The 16,765-nt window shown below is 37.6% G+C and overlaps 2 protein-coding genes across 2 annotated transcripts in view; one reads left to right on the top strand and one right to left on the bottom strand.

The window, feature by feature from the left end:
* borcs7 (BLOC-1 related complex subunit 7) overlaps positions 1–1,402 on the bottom strand; it is a 7,439-nt gene extending 6,037 nt beyond the window's left edge. The window contains exons 1-2 of the mRNA XM_030156625.1: positions 1,183–1,402; positions 298–360 (exon numbers count right to left, since the gene is read on the bottom strand). Coding sequence (XP_030012485.1) covers positions 298–360; positions 1,183–1,314 — 195 coding nt within the window. The 5' untranslated portion in view covers positions 1,315–1,402. The remainder of the gene's footprint in view (positions 1–297; positions 361–1,182) is intronic.
* cyp17a1 (cytochrome P450, family 17, subfamily A, polypeptide 1) overlaps positions 1–16,765 on the top strand; it is a 52,118-nt gene that overhangs the window by 1,634 nt on the left and 33,719 nt on the right. Inside the window, exons 2-5 of the mRNA XM_030156624.1 lie at positions 2,412–2,546; positions 5,901–6,039; positions 12,606–12,840; positions 13,659–13,746. Coding sequence (XP_030012484.1) covers positions 2,412–2,546; positions 5,901–6,039; positions 12,606–12,840; positions 13,659–13,746 — 597 coding nt within the window. The remainder of the gene's footprint in view (positions 1–2,411; positions 2,547–5,900; positions 6,040–12,605; positions 12,841–13,658; positions 13,747–16,765) is intronic.

Raw genomic sequence — 16,765 nt, forward strand, 5'->3', positions numbered from 1 at the left:
GTTTATCTATTTTCTTCTGTTTTGACATTCATATTCGAAATAAATACATCAAACAATCAATCAATCAAAGCTGAAAGTTTACACTTCAATCACAACTATTTAGTGTTTGTTTCAGATCCTCCATGGTACAGAAGCAAAATGACATCATCTGTATCACTTTTGAACCTGACTGTACCTGGCATCATTTTAACATGCACAGTGTGTTTATATTAAAATACCTCCAAAATGTGTATGTATGATAGAGTTTTCTCAAACCCCAGTCTTCACAGCTTGTGGCTGTATTTACTATGCACTTACATCTTCAGAGTGCAGGATGGCATCCTCTTGAATCACCATGTTTCTTGCTGCTTGACTGAGAAGCTAAATTAGACAATAGGTCATTTTCACATGGCAGCAATTTTCCTTTCACATTCACTGGAAAACATGCTCTTATCAATTGGGCAATTTCACTATGCTGTGCCTAAGTTGTAGAAACATTTGACCAATGGCTAGAGCTGAAACAATTAATCGACTTGAATCGTTCAAAAAATTCTTCAGCTACAGTTTTCCAGTATCAAAACTTCATTTCCTTAATTTCACTGCTGCTAAACAATGGTTCCGCTGTTGTGTTTCACACGGTCGCTTATTGTGTCGCACGTGACGCTAGGATCAACACAAACAAGATGGAGCATAGCTCAGAGGAGATGAGGACATAAAGGCAGAAAATGTCTATATGCTCACTTTTCTACATCGGAACTATCACTTACTCTTTTGAACTTTTAACTTTCACACAAACATTTGAAATATTTGTCTTTATTTTTTTCAGTTGTATGTTAGTTCCATCTTCAGTGCACATATTGTTTGTACCTGTCATTTGACTTGCTTATATCTCTAGATGTTTTTATATTTTGATGCTGCTATTGTTATTGTTATTTCTATATCGATTTTTTTTAAAAAAAAATATATATCCTTTTACTTTTATACTTTTTGTGGTTGTTGTTTCAGCTCGTCCTGGTTCTGCTGCAGTTCTTATCCATATACGACACTAAACACATTGCATTCATTTCATGTCTGTTACTTAATATATCATGCTTATTTCTATGTTGTTTCTGTCTGGCTCTAGCCCATACACGCATAAATAAATCTGACAGTATTATCAGTTTCCATCTAACAGTGCAGTTTCATATATAAGATCAGTTTTACCTCCTGACTGCGGGAGCCTTTGAGAACCTGGCGGGTCAGAGCGATCACGTCCCCACTACACGAACCCACTTTGTCGGATAATAAACCCTTGACGGACTGGCCGAACCGCGGATGACTCTCCGATGAAGACATGTTCTGTTTGGACCGGATATGAGCAAGACCATACGGATAACAAACAGACAAGTTACTTCCTCCTCCTCCTTCTTCCTTTGATTTTTCACCTTCTCGTTCTTCTTCTTTTTATGGCGACTAAACCCATGTCTTACTACCGCCCTCTACTGGTTTGTTTCTACTTGTCCACACAAATCCTGTTGTCTCTCTTTTCCATTCTCTGACCAGTCACTAGAATAGCTATTCCTTTATTTTATTCCTTTATTTATTTTTTAATTTTTTTTTATTACACGGATGGACGGACGGACGGACGGACGGACAGATAGATAGATAGATAGATAGATAGATAGATAGATAGATAGATAGATAGATAGATAGATAGATAGATAGATAGATAGATAGATAGATAGATAGATAGAGTTCAGTATAATGAAGGTGGAAAATGGCATTTAAGTCCAGATCTTTTCCTTTTTGATTCATATCTTTATTTTATATTTACCTCTAAATATGTCTTAAATATTGTATGGTTTGACAAGCTTTACTCCAGCTGTTTGGAATAATAGCAAAGTTTTTATCCTATAATTGTACCTGCAACAACAATATCTAATAGTGTAGAACTAACACATTTTACTGAAAATATTCTTGATGTTAACTTCCACTAAACTGATTGCCATGATGAGTTTTATTTTACCACTGGTCAAACATGAATTAAGTATTACATTTATATGCTGCCCACATCCATAATTATGGACTAGTAAATCATAATCATTTTATGCTAGGATTCAATAATGAATCAAGTTCAAGCTTATCTTATTTGAATTAGCACAGGCTAAAATATTCAGTGTCAAGGCTTTGGCATTGAAGGAGGTGGATAAAATGTGGTGCTGCTGCAGCTGAGGGCCTTCCTTCAGTCTGAAGCTCTCTGTCAAGAACCAACTACTGCAACCATGCCTTGGGTTTTGTGTCTTTGTATGTTTGTGCTTGTGGGTTTAGCTTTGTCAGCCTTACTCAAGATGGCCCCTCGTGGCCCCCAGGAGCCTCCTTGTCTCCCAGCTCTTCCCCTCATTGGAAGTTTACTCAGCCTGCATAGCTCTGACCCTCCTCATGTACTTTTTAAGGAACTGCAAAGGAAATATGGCCAGACATACTCTCTGATGATGGGCTCCCACAGCGTCATCATCGTCAACCAGCACATTCATGCCAAAGAAGTCCTGCTGAAGAAGGGAAAGACATTTGCTGGAAGACCCAGAACTGTGAGTTGATCTATTCATACTAGCTGTTCCTTAACTGTAACTGCTGGCTTTAAGACAAACAGAATGTGCAAGTTAACATAACTTATGTTATGTCCTATTCTGTTCTGTGGCAGATAATGGGTGGTGTTATATATAATTCATAGTTAATTATGTATCATTCTTTGTGTAAAACAATTCACTGAACTGAATATAAATCACTCCCACTGACATTGACAGTTTTTACAATTGTCTCTTTTTGGTCCATTTAAATCATGAAATGAAGACAGAGCTCCCAAGTGGACTGTAAGGTTAAAAACTAAACCAAACTGAAGAAAATTAAAATTAAACAAACAAACAAATAACTAACCTAAGCAACTCCTCCAGAGTGACTCTTTTGGGTCACTTTAGTCCAAGTCCGGATAAAAGTGGAGGGTTGAAATTGGGACAATAAAATAAATAAATAAATAAATAAATAAATAAACAAGAACTGACAGAGTATAGTTCATTTGTAATTCTTAGCATATTTAGGGTGTTTTTATATTCACTTTTAGTCTCTAACATAATGTTATTCCTCTCTCCTACATTGTTCATTACAATTACATGGACATTTACAATTGTGCAAATTAGGGGATGATGTCATTTAGCAACTTCTAGTGAATTTTAGGACAGAGAATAGATACTTCCACTACTGAGGAGTTGGAAACACTGGTGCTAGAGTTGTGTATTTGGGTTTCGGAAAGTTTTATCTCTGTGATTCATTCATACCCTCTCTCTCTCTCTCCTCACAGCAACTTTTCAGCTGTGGTGAAATATACGCTGTTTACATTCTATGGTCTGATATAAACCAAACACCATGATTTCACAGCCACACACTGACTATACACAGCCAAGGGCAACATGCATCAAAGAACAGTTAAAGACTCATTATTCAAATCTAAATGAGTGTCTTGTGTTTTTTTTTCTTTCCATTGGGGACTATTGTGGAAATTGACTGTGTTCCTGACTCCGGAACATATTTATTGTTGTCTATTAATACTTTCATTGGACAACACATTATTGCCTCTGGAGCTGATGTCTAAGAGTGGACTTGATGGTTTTGAAATTAAAGCTATACCTACCGATGTGGCATTTCTCACAGCACTTAATAAAAGTTTGAACATGAACAACCCGCCTCCCTCCAAAGCCCCGCCCCCTTCCCTCTGCCTGAGCTCTGAGGCTCCTCCTCCTCTCTCCTCCTCTCATCTGATGCGCGATGGAAACGGAGGAGGAAGCAGAGGCGGCGGTCCGGTCCATTTTGGCGTGTCCGCGGACCCCTCCCTCAGTGATCAGATGCACCATCCACCTGCTGCGGGCCCGCGGCTCCTGTTCCATCAGTAGACCTGGTCTGTGCAGTACTGGGTCAGTGTCTTCACTGCAGTGCCCAAGGGATGGGCGCGCGCACTGTGAACGCGTTGCCTCCGCGAATTTTCCATGGACATTTGAGGTTTCATAGTCCATACAATTATCATCCTACATCATCTTACATTGTGTGACACCATGTACATGTACCTGTATGAGTCCCACCGTCAGAAAAGCTGAGCTTTATGCAGACCTGTTTAGTCCAGCACAGCTGACTTCTGGACTTTTATCCCCATCCTTCATTCATCAGACTCTCGTTTGTTCCCCTCAGTTGTCGTTTCTGTTCATAAATCCGTTTTTTCTCTTCCACATGTGTATTTGAGTTCTATCTAAACACATCCTAGACCAGGGGTCACCAATCCTGGTCCTCGAGGGCTACTATCCTGCATGTTTTAGATGTGTCCCTCTTCCAGCACACCTGATTCAAATGATAAGCCTATCATCAAGCTCTGCAGAAGTCTGATAACGACCGTCAGGTGTGCTGGAAGAGAGACACATCTAAAACATGCAGGATAGTAGCCCTTGAGGACCAGGGTTGGTGACCCCTGTCCTAGACAGTAGACTGTGGTCAGCGACACAACGCGAGTGAAGCGTCAAATTCAGAGGGACACATATCGGATGTGTGGTGGCGATAGTGGATCGCATGCTGGATGACCGTAATGGATGATTGACTGGAGGCTCAGTCAGGTTCGGCCAATTATTTCATTCGGACCGACTAAAATGATTGGTCAGATTTTTATTAGAAATATATGCGAATTAAACATTTTTGAGTTTCAGTACCTGGTGGATTTCTTTTACATTTTAGTTTGACACACACTTATTAGGAGCATTTTAAGATGACAAAAGAAAAGTGTAAAAATGCCACATCATATGGTATACCTTTAACCCGTAAAGACCCAGGGGTATTTTTGTGTTGATTTTCAAATGAACTATTCTCTGTATTTAACCTTTCTTAGGTGACCATAAAATATATCATTAAGTGAACATAAAACAAGTGTGTCCATCCACTGTCATTTATCAAACTCTGTGGGATTTACTGGTGAATAAATATTGTAGAGGATGACAGTGTTTCCACATTCACTATGGAGCCTCTGAACATCTAAATGGGTCATATCTGATGACCATGAAAGGATGACAAACTGCATTTTACACCTATTATTTACATGCATTGATAGGATTAGTGGATCAGAAGTTTGTAAATATTTTAGATCAATAGATAATTTAGTTCGACTGTGGATGTTTGGGCCTTTGCAGGTTAAATTTGCATTTAATATAAAGCCTTATTTAGCAGAAATCAGACCATCAGTCTTGATGGATTTGTTCAAATGTTTTGTTGTTCACAGAAGAAAATCTGTGAACAAAAATATTGAAACATTAATAATGTGATTTTAATGTGATTTCATAACAGATTATTACACCCTTCAGTCTCAAGATGAAACAATATGATTAATCAAAATGTATAATAATGTACACTGTCCCACAAAAAAAGAGATAAGACCCTTCCACTTATTGCAGTAATTTATCTCCTTGAGGTCAACTGGTGCAAATTTACACCAATCCGTTTCCATTACAGAATCAACTTTGATAGTGTATGTATTCCCCAAACGGTTCATATTTGATACATACCTAGTCAGGACACTGAAAATTACTTTTTGGCATCGATAAAACCATCTCCGTCTCCTGAAACGGAAAATCTGCTTTATCACTTTTTCAATACTATTCACCATTATGCGAAATAAATACACAAATAATTCATTTTTCAAATATATTTGTATATATTGTATTTTGCTAGAGTTGTTGAGGTAGAGGCTGAACATGATTCAGAGCTATACTTCAGACTATTCCATTTTCAGTGTTTAACTGTGTAAAACATGTATTTTAATTTAAAAAAAAATATTAAAAATGTGTTTTGCATTTTATGAGCAAGAATTTGTGATATGTTACTTACAGTTGTATTTGTCCTTTGACTGAATGAAGGTGACCACTGACACTTTGACTAGAGATGGGAAGGACATTGCCTTTGGAGACTACAGTCCTACATGGAGGTTCCACAGGAAAATAGTCCATGGAGCTCTGTGCATGTTTGGAGAAGGCTCTGCCTCCATTGAGAAGATCAGTGAGTACAACTACACAAGAAATGTAGTTATCCTTTATTAAACATTTCATTAAACCTGTCATGTTGTTGTCAGTGATCAGCCCTAAAATGGTGTCGTAAATTTTACATTTTACAATGGTTTAAGAGAAATAGTCATGTGTGAGGAAAGAGGAGAGGAAAGGATTGAGAACAGAGTTTGAGTTGATTAGTTTAACTGTCTCAGCACTACATAGGTGTTGTCATGACTCAGGTGTGTAAAGGCTGAATATAGGACTGTTATGGCAGCATCATCTGTTGATTTGTCTGATCAGCTTGCAACCTGGTACCAGTCAAGATCAACAGGAGTGACAACTTTAATGTGAGACAGAACTAATCTCTCGAAGCAGTTTGTGACAATAGGGTTAAAGCGACGGAACAGTAATCATACAGACAGTTCACTGTAGTCATCTTGGTGCAGGGACAATGGTGGTTGGATGGATGCATGAAAGAATAACAAGCTGTTCTAACAAGAGGTTGAAAATGGTAGTAAATCCCCCGTTAGCTGGTCTACAGAGACCCCATCCAGCCCTGCCATTCTCTGAATATTCACTCTGCACGGGATGGATCTGCTGAAGTTGTGTCATGTTTCCACTGCATGGAACTGACTTGATTTGATTCAGGTTCCAGATACTATTCTTGGAGACTGTTTCCATTACAAGATACTACCAAGTTTAGAGTACCTGGACATCACAGCAATGCAGCACATAACTTCCGTGATGTCTGCTCAGAGAGTTGCTGATAAAAGGACAGAAATGTCTGAACCTCTTCGACCGACCACAGTGTAGCCACCATCATGTGGACTAACCTACCAGAACATTTACTGTCAACTTCTGAATCTGTTTTTTTTAAATGGCGGGTGGCACACTGATGACGCAATGACAGAGAGACAACTCTCTGACCAATCAGTGGTCTGCAGTGATTACATGTCACTTTAGTATCTCTTCCCCAGGCCCGGACTGGCTAATCGGGAGGACCGGGACAATTCCCGGTGGGCTGGTATAATATTTAGGCCGCGAGGGCCGGAGTTCACTTAAAAATTTTTTTTAAAAATTAAAAATAAAAATAAATGAATGTTTTGTTTTGGGTTTTTTTTTGGGGGGGGGGTCAGTCATAGCACTGGGTTGATCACGTAGTTAGCTCTATACTGTAGCTGTGTAGCATATACGATCTGTGCTCTGTAGGCTATGTGGATGGTCAGCTGTGTTTGCTGTTTGAAACATGGATAATACAAAGAGCAAGGGTGGCGCAGAGAAGGCAAGAATTAACAAGAGGAATGCTCTGGAAGGAAACGCAGCCAAATGTACCAAAATTGGCAACTTTTTCACGAAAACAACCTCCCAGTTGGAAACAACTAATGAGGATGATGAAATGGGTAAACCACCTTTCAAGCCAGTTAATTATCGAGTCAATGAATTGTGGGGCATTGTGTAACATAATGTTATGCAATTTAAATAATAGTATGATGCGACCAGTGACGTGCAGTGGATTTTAACTGCGATATACAGAGGGACAGCGACACAATATTTTCATCGGGCACCAGCAGAGTTCATGAGGGGAGTAGACAGTTCTCCGGGAGGCACAGCACAGCGCTGCCTCACAACACATCTCCTCCCTGTATTTGAATGGAGCATGTGAAAATTCTGCTATTCTAATTGACAAAATAATAATAATAATAATAACAATATTGGATTTGAACAGAAAATGAGTTTATAGGACATACCAGCTGACAACTATCAACATTTATTATATTTTATAGTCAAGTTTTTTTTTCTTTTCAAGATTGACAAGGGAGGCTCTGCCTCCCCTTCCTCCTCTGACTGCACGTCACTGGATGCGATGCCACATAACTGGGAAACTTTGTCTTGTAGCTCCTCAGAGTCAGAAAGCAGAAACAGCACCAGACACTAGCCATGAGCCCACAAGTCCAGAGTGGGCAGGTAGGACTGCTCATTAAGTGAAGATTATTAGAATAAATAGGCTACAATGAAGAGTATGGTGTAGGCCTGTTCAATATGAAAGGTGCTCTGAGATGCTAGATGATTCAGAACTACATTAACGAAACTGACACCAAGGCTTTGCAAAATAGAAGATTTGTGCTGAGAATTACGACCATTTTTAAAATGTGATTTAGTGTCAGAAGCAGAGCCAGGAGCCAGTAGTCATGAGGGGTTTGCTCCTGTCAGTATGGAGGGAAAAGGTGAGCTGTTGGAACAGATTGTGTGAACAAGCAAGTATTAGTTCCAGTAAAACCACTTTCTATACAAACAATAGTCCTGACCTGTTTTATTTTTGATCATTAAAAGTGAGACAGTAAATACACAAAGCCCACAATTGAAAGGCAATAGCATAAAGTAATATAAAATAAGCTAGCATATTTTGCCAATGTAAATATCTTAATTGGTTAAGTAAGTCAAAATGTCTGTAGATATTATTTTTTATTGTGATACAGGTGCAGGTGAGTCTAGGGAAACTGGAGAAAGTGTGAAAGGGAGAGCAGAGTCTACTGATGACAGAGGAGCAGCTCAGCAGCACAACCCTGAACCACTAGTCAGAAATGAGACAGATGAAGATGAGTCTGTTGTTAGCTTTGATTGCTTTGCTCGCCCTCAGTCACAGGATATACATACATGCTTTTCTTATCATCCTCATCAAACCCCTAATATCACTATACCAAAAGTTTTCAATAGCAAAGATGGAACAAACCGCAAGTAAGTTGTGATGGAAATCTTTTGTTGCAGAGGATACAAAAATGATAGTTATTATAAAGTGCAGCAAGCTTTATTTTTTTAAAATTATTTTTTTATTTAATATTTTTATATATTCTTTTATTTCATTTCAAACATTTTAAAGGTTTGAAAAATGTTAACACTTATAAGAATAAAAATATAGATTCTGTTGTTGTGTTGTGAGGAATAATAATGTTGGAGATGTCGATGTGCATTCACTGTTGAAATAAATCCACATTGTGAAGCAACCTTTACTTGCGCTGAATTGGAAATATTTTAGAAAATACACTGAATTACAAGGCTTTGCAGAACAGTGTGTAGGCCTAACACGTAAGGTTATAATTCCATGATTTTAATAATAATTGGTCGTGATCTGAAGTGGGCCGGTCTGAGGTATGAAACTCCAGGGATGAAAATGAGTCTCAGTCTAGCCCTGCTCTTCCCCCATTTTGGAACCTCGGTGGAGCAAATACCAAAAACACTAGTACTGGGTACCAGATTTCAGGTTCTTTCACATAATGGAAATGCAAAAAGGCTGTGCTGAGTCGAGTCAAGTCCGGTTGAGTCAAGCCGGTACCATGTAGTGGAAATGTGGCATTAGAGCTTTTCCAGGTGGTCCCTCTGTATTGGTGCAAGATAGATGTTTGTTTTACTGATCAAAATGAGTGAAGAACTGATTCAGAGTATGAGAGAGAGTCTTTGGGCTATAAAGTTGTCATGGCAACTAGTGATTGTTTTTATCCCCTCCTACCAATACTTGGAGTCATTAGGCGTGTTTCCACCAGAGAAGGGGGGTTACAAAAACATCCTCTCACTCGTCTCGCTCCACTGCCATATCTCCACTGCAGAGTTGGACCCAACACCGATGTACTTAAAACGTATATACGTGTCAGAGTAGAGATTGAAATCCAGTAGGATTCCTAATCCTACTAGGACAGATAGGAATTGTAGTTTGTCCTCGGACAAACTAAAATTCCTATCTGTCCTAGTAGGATTACAAATCCTAATTTCTTGTAGGATTTCAGTTTGTCCTAGGACAAACTAAAATTCCTATCTGTCCTAGTAGGATTAGGAATCCTACTGGATTTCAGTCTCTACTGTGACATATATATATGGTGTGTTGACAGTGATCCCAATCCAGCAAAGACATGACAAACTCTGAAGCTGAAGCACTGTGGTACTGTTTGTCTTTCAAATGTTCATTGTGGTCGATTTAAGATGCTGCAGCTCTTTCATAATTCATAGTTTGAGTTATTGTTTGTTCAGTGTTAATTGTCAGCCTTGTAAATACAAGCTGGACTGACTGTACATATCCTGACCAAGGAAAATAAAATTCTCACTCTGTGCAGTAATCTCAACCTGGCTTTTCTGCCTCCATCCATAATAATATACATTATATAGACTAAATGTCACCTCATATTAATGTTTATTTGCAACATAGTATAACAAACTATTACATGATCAAAAACAAATTAATTTTGGCCAGAAAAAAGTCCTTGTTTTGAATGTCTGGGATCACCAGATATTTGTGATGTTAAAATGGGGTCATGAGCCAAAAAAGGTTGGGAAACACTGCTCTATGTGTTTGTTGTCTGCATCACATTATGGACTCATCCCTTTAATGGGTATCATCATAACACCGAGGGATCTTGGTTGCACCCATATATGTTCTTTGAGGTCAATATGGGCAATCTAAGTAAACTACAGGAGCTGTTAGTCAGTGGTGCTGTGCTTTCATCTCCCATCAGTCAGGTAGTTGCACTATGGCTGAACATGAAGTGGTACATTTCCATTTTTCCAGTGCAGTTAAATCCCAAACTGGAAATAAAGAGCTGAACCTGGGCCCTCTGACGCTCAGTGATGAAAATTTTTGGCACAAACTCCACTGGACCAGAGCAGAAAGTGGTAGGCATGGAGTATGGCCATATTTTTTTTTTTGGGTCACTGGGTAAAAATTGTATAATTAAGTTTTGCCTCTTGTAATTTACTTTTTCTGACAGGAAACAAGTATTCTGCCCCCTTCATTTCAAACCACTCCTGGGCGCAGACTTGGATTGATTACGGGTGTTTTCTGTGTTGCCCACAGCAGCTCATACAACTCTCAGTTTCTGTGCACATTAATTATGCGTGAGCATGTTCTGTTTTCTCGACTAATGATATAAATCTGATGCCATATTTCCTCCTCTGATTGGCCCCTTCAGCTTTACATGTATGTCGTTAATATCAATAAACCCATACAGAGGCGTACCTTTGGACAGAGGTATGTTTGCTACTGTGTGCCTTTCCTGTTTTATTAACACTTTCTCATTTTGGAACTGAGAATTAGAAGAAGTGGAATTTTTCTCCATTGTTGTTGAATCCACAGCACCTGTTGTTTGATTCTCCAGTCCTGTCGAAAAACAACACAGACTTTAGAAGAAAATGAAATGAACAGCTTTTTAAATTTTTCTGACGTAGAACATGTCATCCTGAAATGATTCATGCCATTCCACATGATGTCATACGAATATGAAATAATAAGTAGAGGGAGAAAAGACAGTACTGTGTCTGCACTTATTATTTATTCAGTTACTTCCTAATCAAGTGTTTTTAATATACTTTTGTAATCTAATTCAAGTAATTATTTGGATGAAGACTTTTACGTCTATTCGAATACTTATTTTAGTGAAGTAGCTAGAGCTGCAATGACAAGTCAACTAGTTGACAAATAGTCGACAGCAAAATTGGTAGATGACTAATTTATTTGTCAAACAGGTCGTTAGTGACATGCACTTTTAAGGAAAAATGTTTTACTTTATTGCTGGTTGCAACTCTTGAGTATTTACTTGATTGTTTAACAAACTTTGTTAGACACTATAATTGTTTTGCAAAAAATGTATTTTTGTTTAAAGGAATAATATTTTGCTTTTATAAATGGAATTATGCATTTTAAAACATTTCCCTGTGGTCTACATAAACTGTAAATGCTATGCTTGGGTCTAACTTCTTCATTAATTAAACTCCACAGGCCCATCTTCAACCCTATTTCTGAGTTATGACACGAAAAAGGTTGTTTTGAGCGCTGGCCCTTTAAATGCAAATGAGCCACTTCACACCCCACGCCCTCCAGGTTGCTATCTGTGCTTTCTGTCCCGTTCAGCCACTTGTGTTTGTTAATACAACCAACAACTGAACATTTTAGGTAATCAGATTAAAGTTTGGACATACTTTCAGTATGGACTACAACTGCTGCTGCTGACAAACAATTATGGCGTACTTGGAGAAATGCTCATAGGTAGTCTTGACCTTATATGTGCAAATGTCATGACGTAACTAGGTATAGACGTAATAAATTAAGCAGGAATTAAAACAGGTTGTAGAAATCCACTTGATTTTTGCCAAAATGAATAAAAAGATAGATTTGCAGCACCTGGAGGGTTCAAATTCAAACTTTATGAACTACAGGGGTCCAAATACACAAATAAATGTACCAGAGACAAATAAAAGTGGGTTTAGCAAAATATGGCTCCTTTAAGGGAAAAAAAGTATGTTATTATTCCTGCAGTATTTTTTGAATGTTGCATAATTGTTGTGCACCAAATGTTCTTGTTAAAGGGAAAGAAATTATTTTATTGCTGCAAAAAACATAATAGCCTTTTTTTTTTTTGGTTTTGCAGTTCATAATCTGACTAGTCGACTATAGAAATAGTCTTTAGTTTCAGCCCTACAAGTGAGAGTACTTTTACTTGACCATAGTATTTGGTTAGACTGTCTCCTCATCAGTTTACCATAAAGCAATCTGTGTTCCTGATAACTGAATATGTTTTTGTGTCCTCTGGTCAGTCTGTGCAGAAGCCCATTCTCTGTGCTCCATCCTGTCAGAGGCCTCAGCGGTCGGTCTTGCCCTGGATCTGTCACCAGAGTTGACCCGAGCCGTCACCAACGTCATCTGTTCTCTCTGCTTCAACTCATCGTATTGCAGAGGAGATCCAGAGTTTGAAACAATGCTGAACTACAGTCAGGGCATTGTGGACACTGTGGCTAAGGACAGTCTGGTGGACATCTTCCCCTGGTTACAGGTACAGAGCACTGAGCTTTCAAATAGAAAAACAAAAGCACAACCTCTTGAAACATATTCAGTTTGGTAGTAGAGTGTATGGGTATACGAGGTATCATGAAGAGGGTATGCACGTGACGTCACCGCTAGTGGAAGTCACCGCAGATCCGTCCACTGAGTGGCAGAAAGACGGAGATGAGTGGCAGCGTTGGCTTCAATACTGTCTAAACTTAATAACAATATTTAATAGAAAATGGGAAGAGCTGTTGTGCCATTGATTGTATGACCGGGTTTGAAAAACAGCCGGAGCTATCGTTTACAGGCACCGAAAGACAAAGAAAAGAGAAGGAGATGGATCCACAAATCCAGGAAACCAAGCACCAAGTACTCCAACTGCTTTTCAAACCCTTTCATACAATCAGTCCCACAACAGCCATTAATGTTGCTCAATTACCCCAAACAATTTGCAAAATATTCATCCAGCTTTTCCTTTTTAAGTCGTCCTCATTCCAACTTTTAGGATACATGTTGCTACCATCAAATGTAATGATACCTTATTTTTTTCCTAAATATTTTTTTATGATCTTTTGTAAATAAATTATGGATTTATGAGATTTTTTTAAATGTTTCATTTGGTTATTCATGTTTTAGTATATCAAAAATTCTTAAACTGAGTTGTATATTTTCCAAATTGGAACTGTGCATGATTTCTTACTCTTGACTTTAGATAAGGCTTAGATTTAAGATTTTGATTTGTTGTTTTGTTGTAGCTTAAGAACTTGAGAAGCTACTCATTTCATCAGTTAAAAAATGACTGACTTGTGCCTGCTGTCTGACAGGATTTTTCCAAATGCTGACCTGCAGCTTCTAAAGCAGTGTGTTTCTGTTCGAGACCAACTCCTGCAGAGGAAATATGATGAACACAAGGTTAAGTGCCCTCTTCATTACTCGTAACGCTGCTGTTTCTAAGAGATAAATGCAACAAACACAAAGCAAGTTACCAAAACAGCTGTAGTAAGGTTAAAATAATGGTAAAGTATTGAAGAATAATGAATATATGTAAATAATAAGGGTGACAAGGTGGTGCAGTGGAATAGCGCTCGTGCTTTGCAGCAAGAAGGGTGTGGGTTCGATCCCAACACCAGTCGATGGGGGTGGGACCTTTCTCTGTGGAGTTCGCATGTTCATCGCCTGTGTCTGCTTTGGGTTCTCTTCGGGTACCCCGGCTTCCTTCACCATCCAAAGACATGCACTGATCGGTTAATCTAAATTGCCTATAGGTGTGAATGTGAGAGTGATTATTGTCTCTATATGTCAGACCTGTGATGAAGTGGCAACATGTCCAGGGTTGTATCCTGCCTTCACCCATGAGTAGCTGGGATAGGCTCCAGTGACCCCCACAACTCTAATGAGGATAAAACGGGTTCAGGAAATGAATGAATGTAAATATATAAATCAATAAATAAAAGTTGTTTTTTTTCACTCATTTCTTCTGAAATTGTAATCTATTAGGCAAAATATGAAATATGTTTTACCACACTTTTACCACACCATAAACATTTTACATTAATTTCATAGCACTAGCTAATACAATGAGCTAAACAAAAGCTCATCGAATCTAGAGCTGAAATGATTATCGACTCAAAAGTGATCCAAAAAAAATCATTCAACCACAATTCTCCTGAATCAAAGCTTTGTTTCCTTCATTTCTCTGCTGTTAAACAATGGTTCCACTGTTGTGTTTCACACAGACGCTTATTGTGACGCACAAAGAAGCTTCAATTCAGGAAAACTGCAATAGAATATTTCCCTTCAATCATTTCGAGTCGATTAATCGAATCGTGAATTTTTGCATTCGCTTCAAGCACCTAATCAATTAATCGGTTGCAGTTCTAATCAAATCTTTCATAGTATCTTACAATTCCTACATAAAACATCTTAATTTGAACAGTTTTGCAGAATGCACATAAACACACATTATACTTTTTTCTTTTCTTCTTCTTTTTTTTTTTTTTTTTACAAAGGTAATAATGTAATAATAATAATGTCATCATTAAATGTCATTGTAAATTAAACATTGTTGTGAGGGACAACTCAACCTATGAATCTTTTTTTTTTCTTTTTTCTTTTTTTATGGAAAGGAAGGTGTAACAGAAATCACATCTCCACTTGTCCATCAAAATGCAGAGTTTTTCCCTTTTCAGTATTTCTGAGAGACTCTTGAAGTAGCAACAATGTCATGCTTAGCTGTTGCATTTGCCTTTGTCCAGTCAAAACTGAGGTTCTGTGCAGTTTTTGAATAATTGAAAATGTACTTTATAACATCCACTAGATGGTCTGAGGCGTTTATTGTAATAATGTGTTCTGTTTCTGTTTTCAGTTGGGCCTTTTCCAACATCTTCTGCAACATTATATTATTGACTTTGTTAATCCCGGTTGTAACAGGCCAAGTGTACCTCCTGTCCAGAATATATCTGTGGTTTAAAGCATCGTAGGCCAGATTATACAGTGTTGTATTCTGATTATACCCCCATGATATCAGTTGTATTGTGTGATATACACAAGAATTAGTTAATTTTTCAACATTTTACTGAGGTTTCATTTTTGGTCAGGTAAATTAAGTGAGAAAGCTAACTGACTTAAATCTTAAAACTCTAAAAACGTACTTTATTACTTCAACAAGAAAGACTTCAATCAGTAATACTAAAATATTAGACTTGCAAAGATCAAAGAGATCTATCACACTTCAAAGTAGTGTTGACTCATTAAAAAAGCACATTAAAAAACAAAACATTCTAATGTAATCTGGACATAATGCTCAATTAATTTTACCATTCAAGATATAATAAACGTCATAACGTCCTGAAACTTCAAGTTCTAAGACTAGTAAATCCTCCTTAAAATACAAATGTTCAAACTTAAAGAGCTACTAATGCTTTAAGGCCACACTTATCAAGATCATGCACTCAGGTGGGAGTGTTCTGAAAGACTGTCATAAGAAGAACAGTAGGTGTGGTAGTTGTGGTGTAGTGTTACATGAGTCCAAGAAAATAAATTGATGTCCCACGCCAAATGTTTCATCTCTGTAATTAAAAGTGAGTAAATATACTTTGTAAATACAGTCATATCCTCAAGAGGAGTACATTCTGGCCTGGAGGAGTATACTCTGGCCTGGCTAAACTATCAAAATGATTGCCCAGACTGGGGGGTATACTTTGGCCTGTTTACACCAGGTCAGAGATACATGCATACACAGTCCTTCATAACACTCCCACCTGTGTGCATGACATTGAAAATAAGACATAAACATTTGTGTTGCATGTTTTTATTATTATTATTATTATTATTATTATTATATTATTATTATGATGCACAGATTGGATGGCACTTTTTAATGTTCGTTTGTACTTATTACAATGAAAATAAGATACTCTAGTCATTCAATTCTATGTTGTTATCAGTGTTTAACTTTAAACATATATGTATGGAGGACTTGCTGAGCTTTAGAACTTAAAGTTTCAGGACATTATGAGTTTTATTATATTATGAACAGTCAAATTAATTGAGCATTATTTTATTTGATTGATGTCTTTCTGGTTTAAGTAAAACAAGTAATTGTATAGAGCAGGGATGTCTCTTCCAGGCTCAAGATTCCACCCAATTTCATCTCAAGCAGGCCGAACGAGTAAAATAATAACATAATAACATGTAAATAATGACAACTCCAAGTTTTTCTCTTTGTTTTTGTGCAAAAAACCCCATTAAATTGTGAAAATATTTACATTTCACAAAAAAAGATGTGAACAACCTGAAAAAAAAGGAAATTTCATAAGAAACATAAGTGCAATTTTAACAACATTATGCCTCAACTTGTCATTTATACATGTGCATTACATATATTGTTACATAAACATTTGGTAACAGGCTTAATTTTGTTAAAATTTTG

The sequence above is a fragment of the Sphaeramia orbicularis genome, chromosome 15 (assembly GCF_902148855.1).
Source record: "Sphaeramia orbicularis chromosome 15, fSphaOr1.1, whole genome shotgun sequence".
Lineage (NCBI taxonomy): Eukaryota > Metazoa > Chordata > Actinopteri > Kurtiformes > Apogonidae > Sphaeramia > Sphaeramia orbicularis.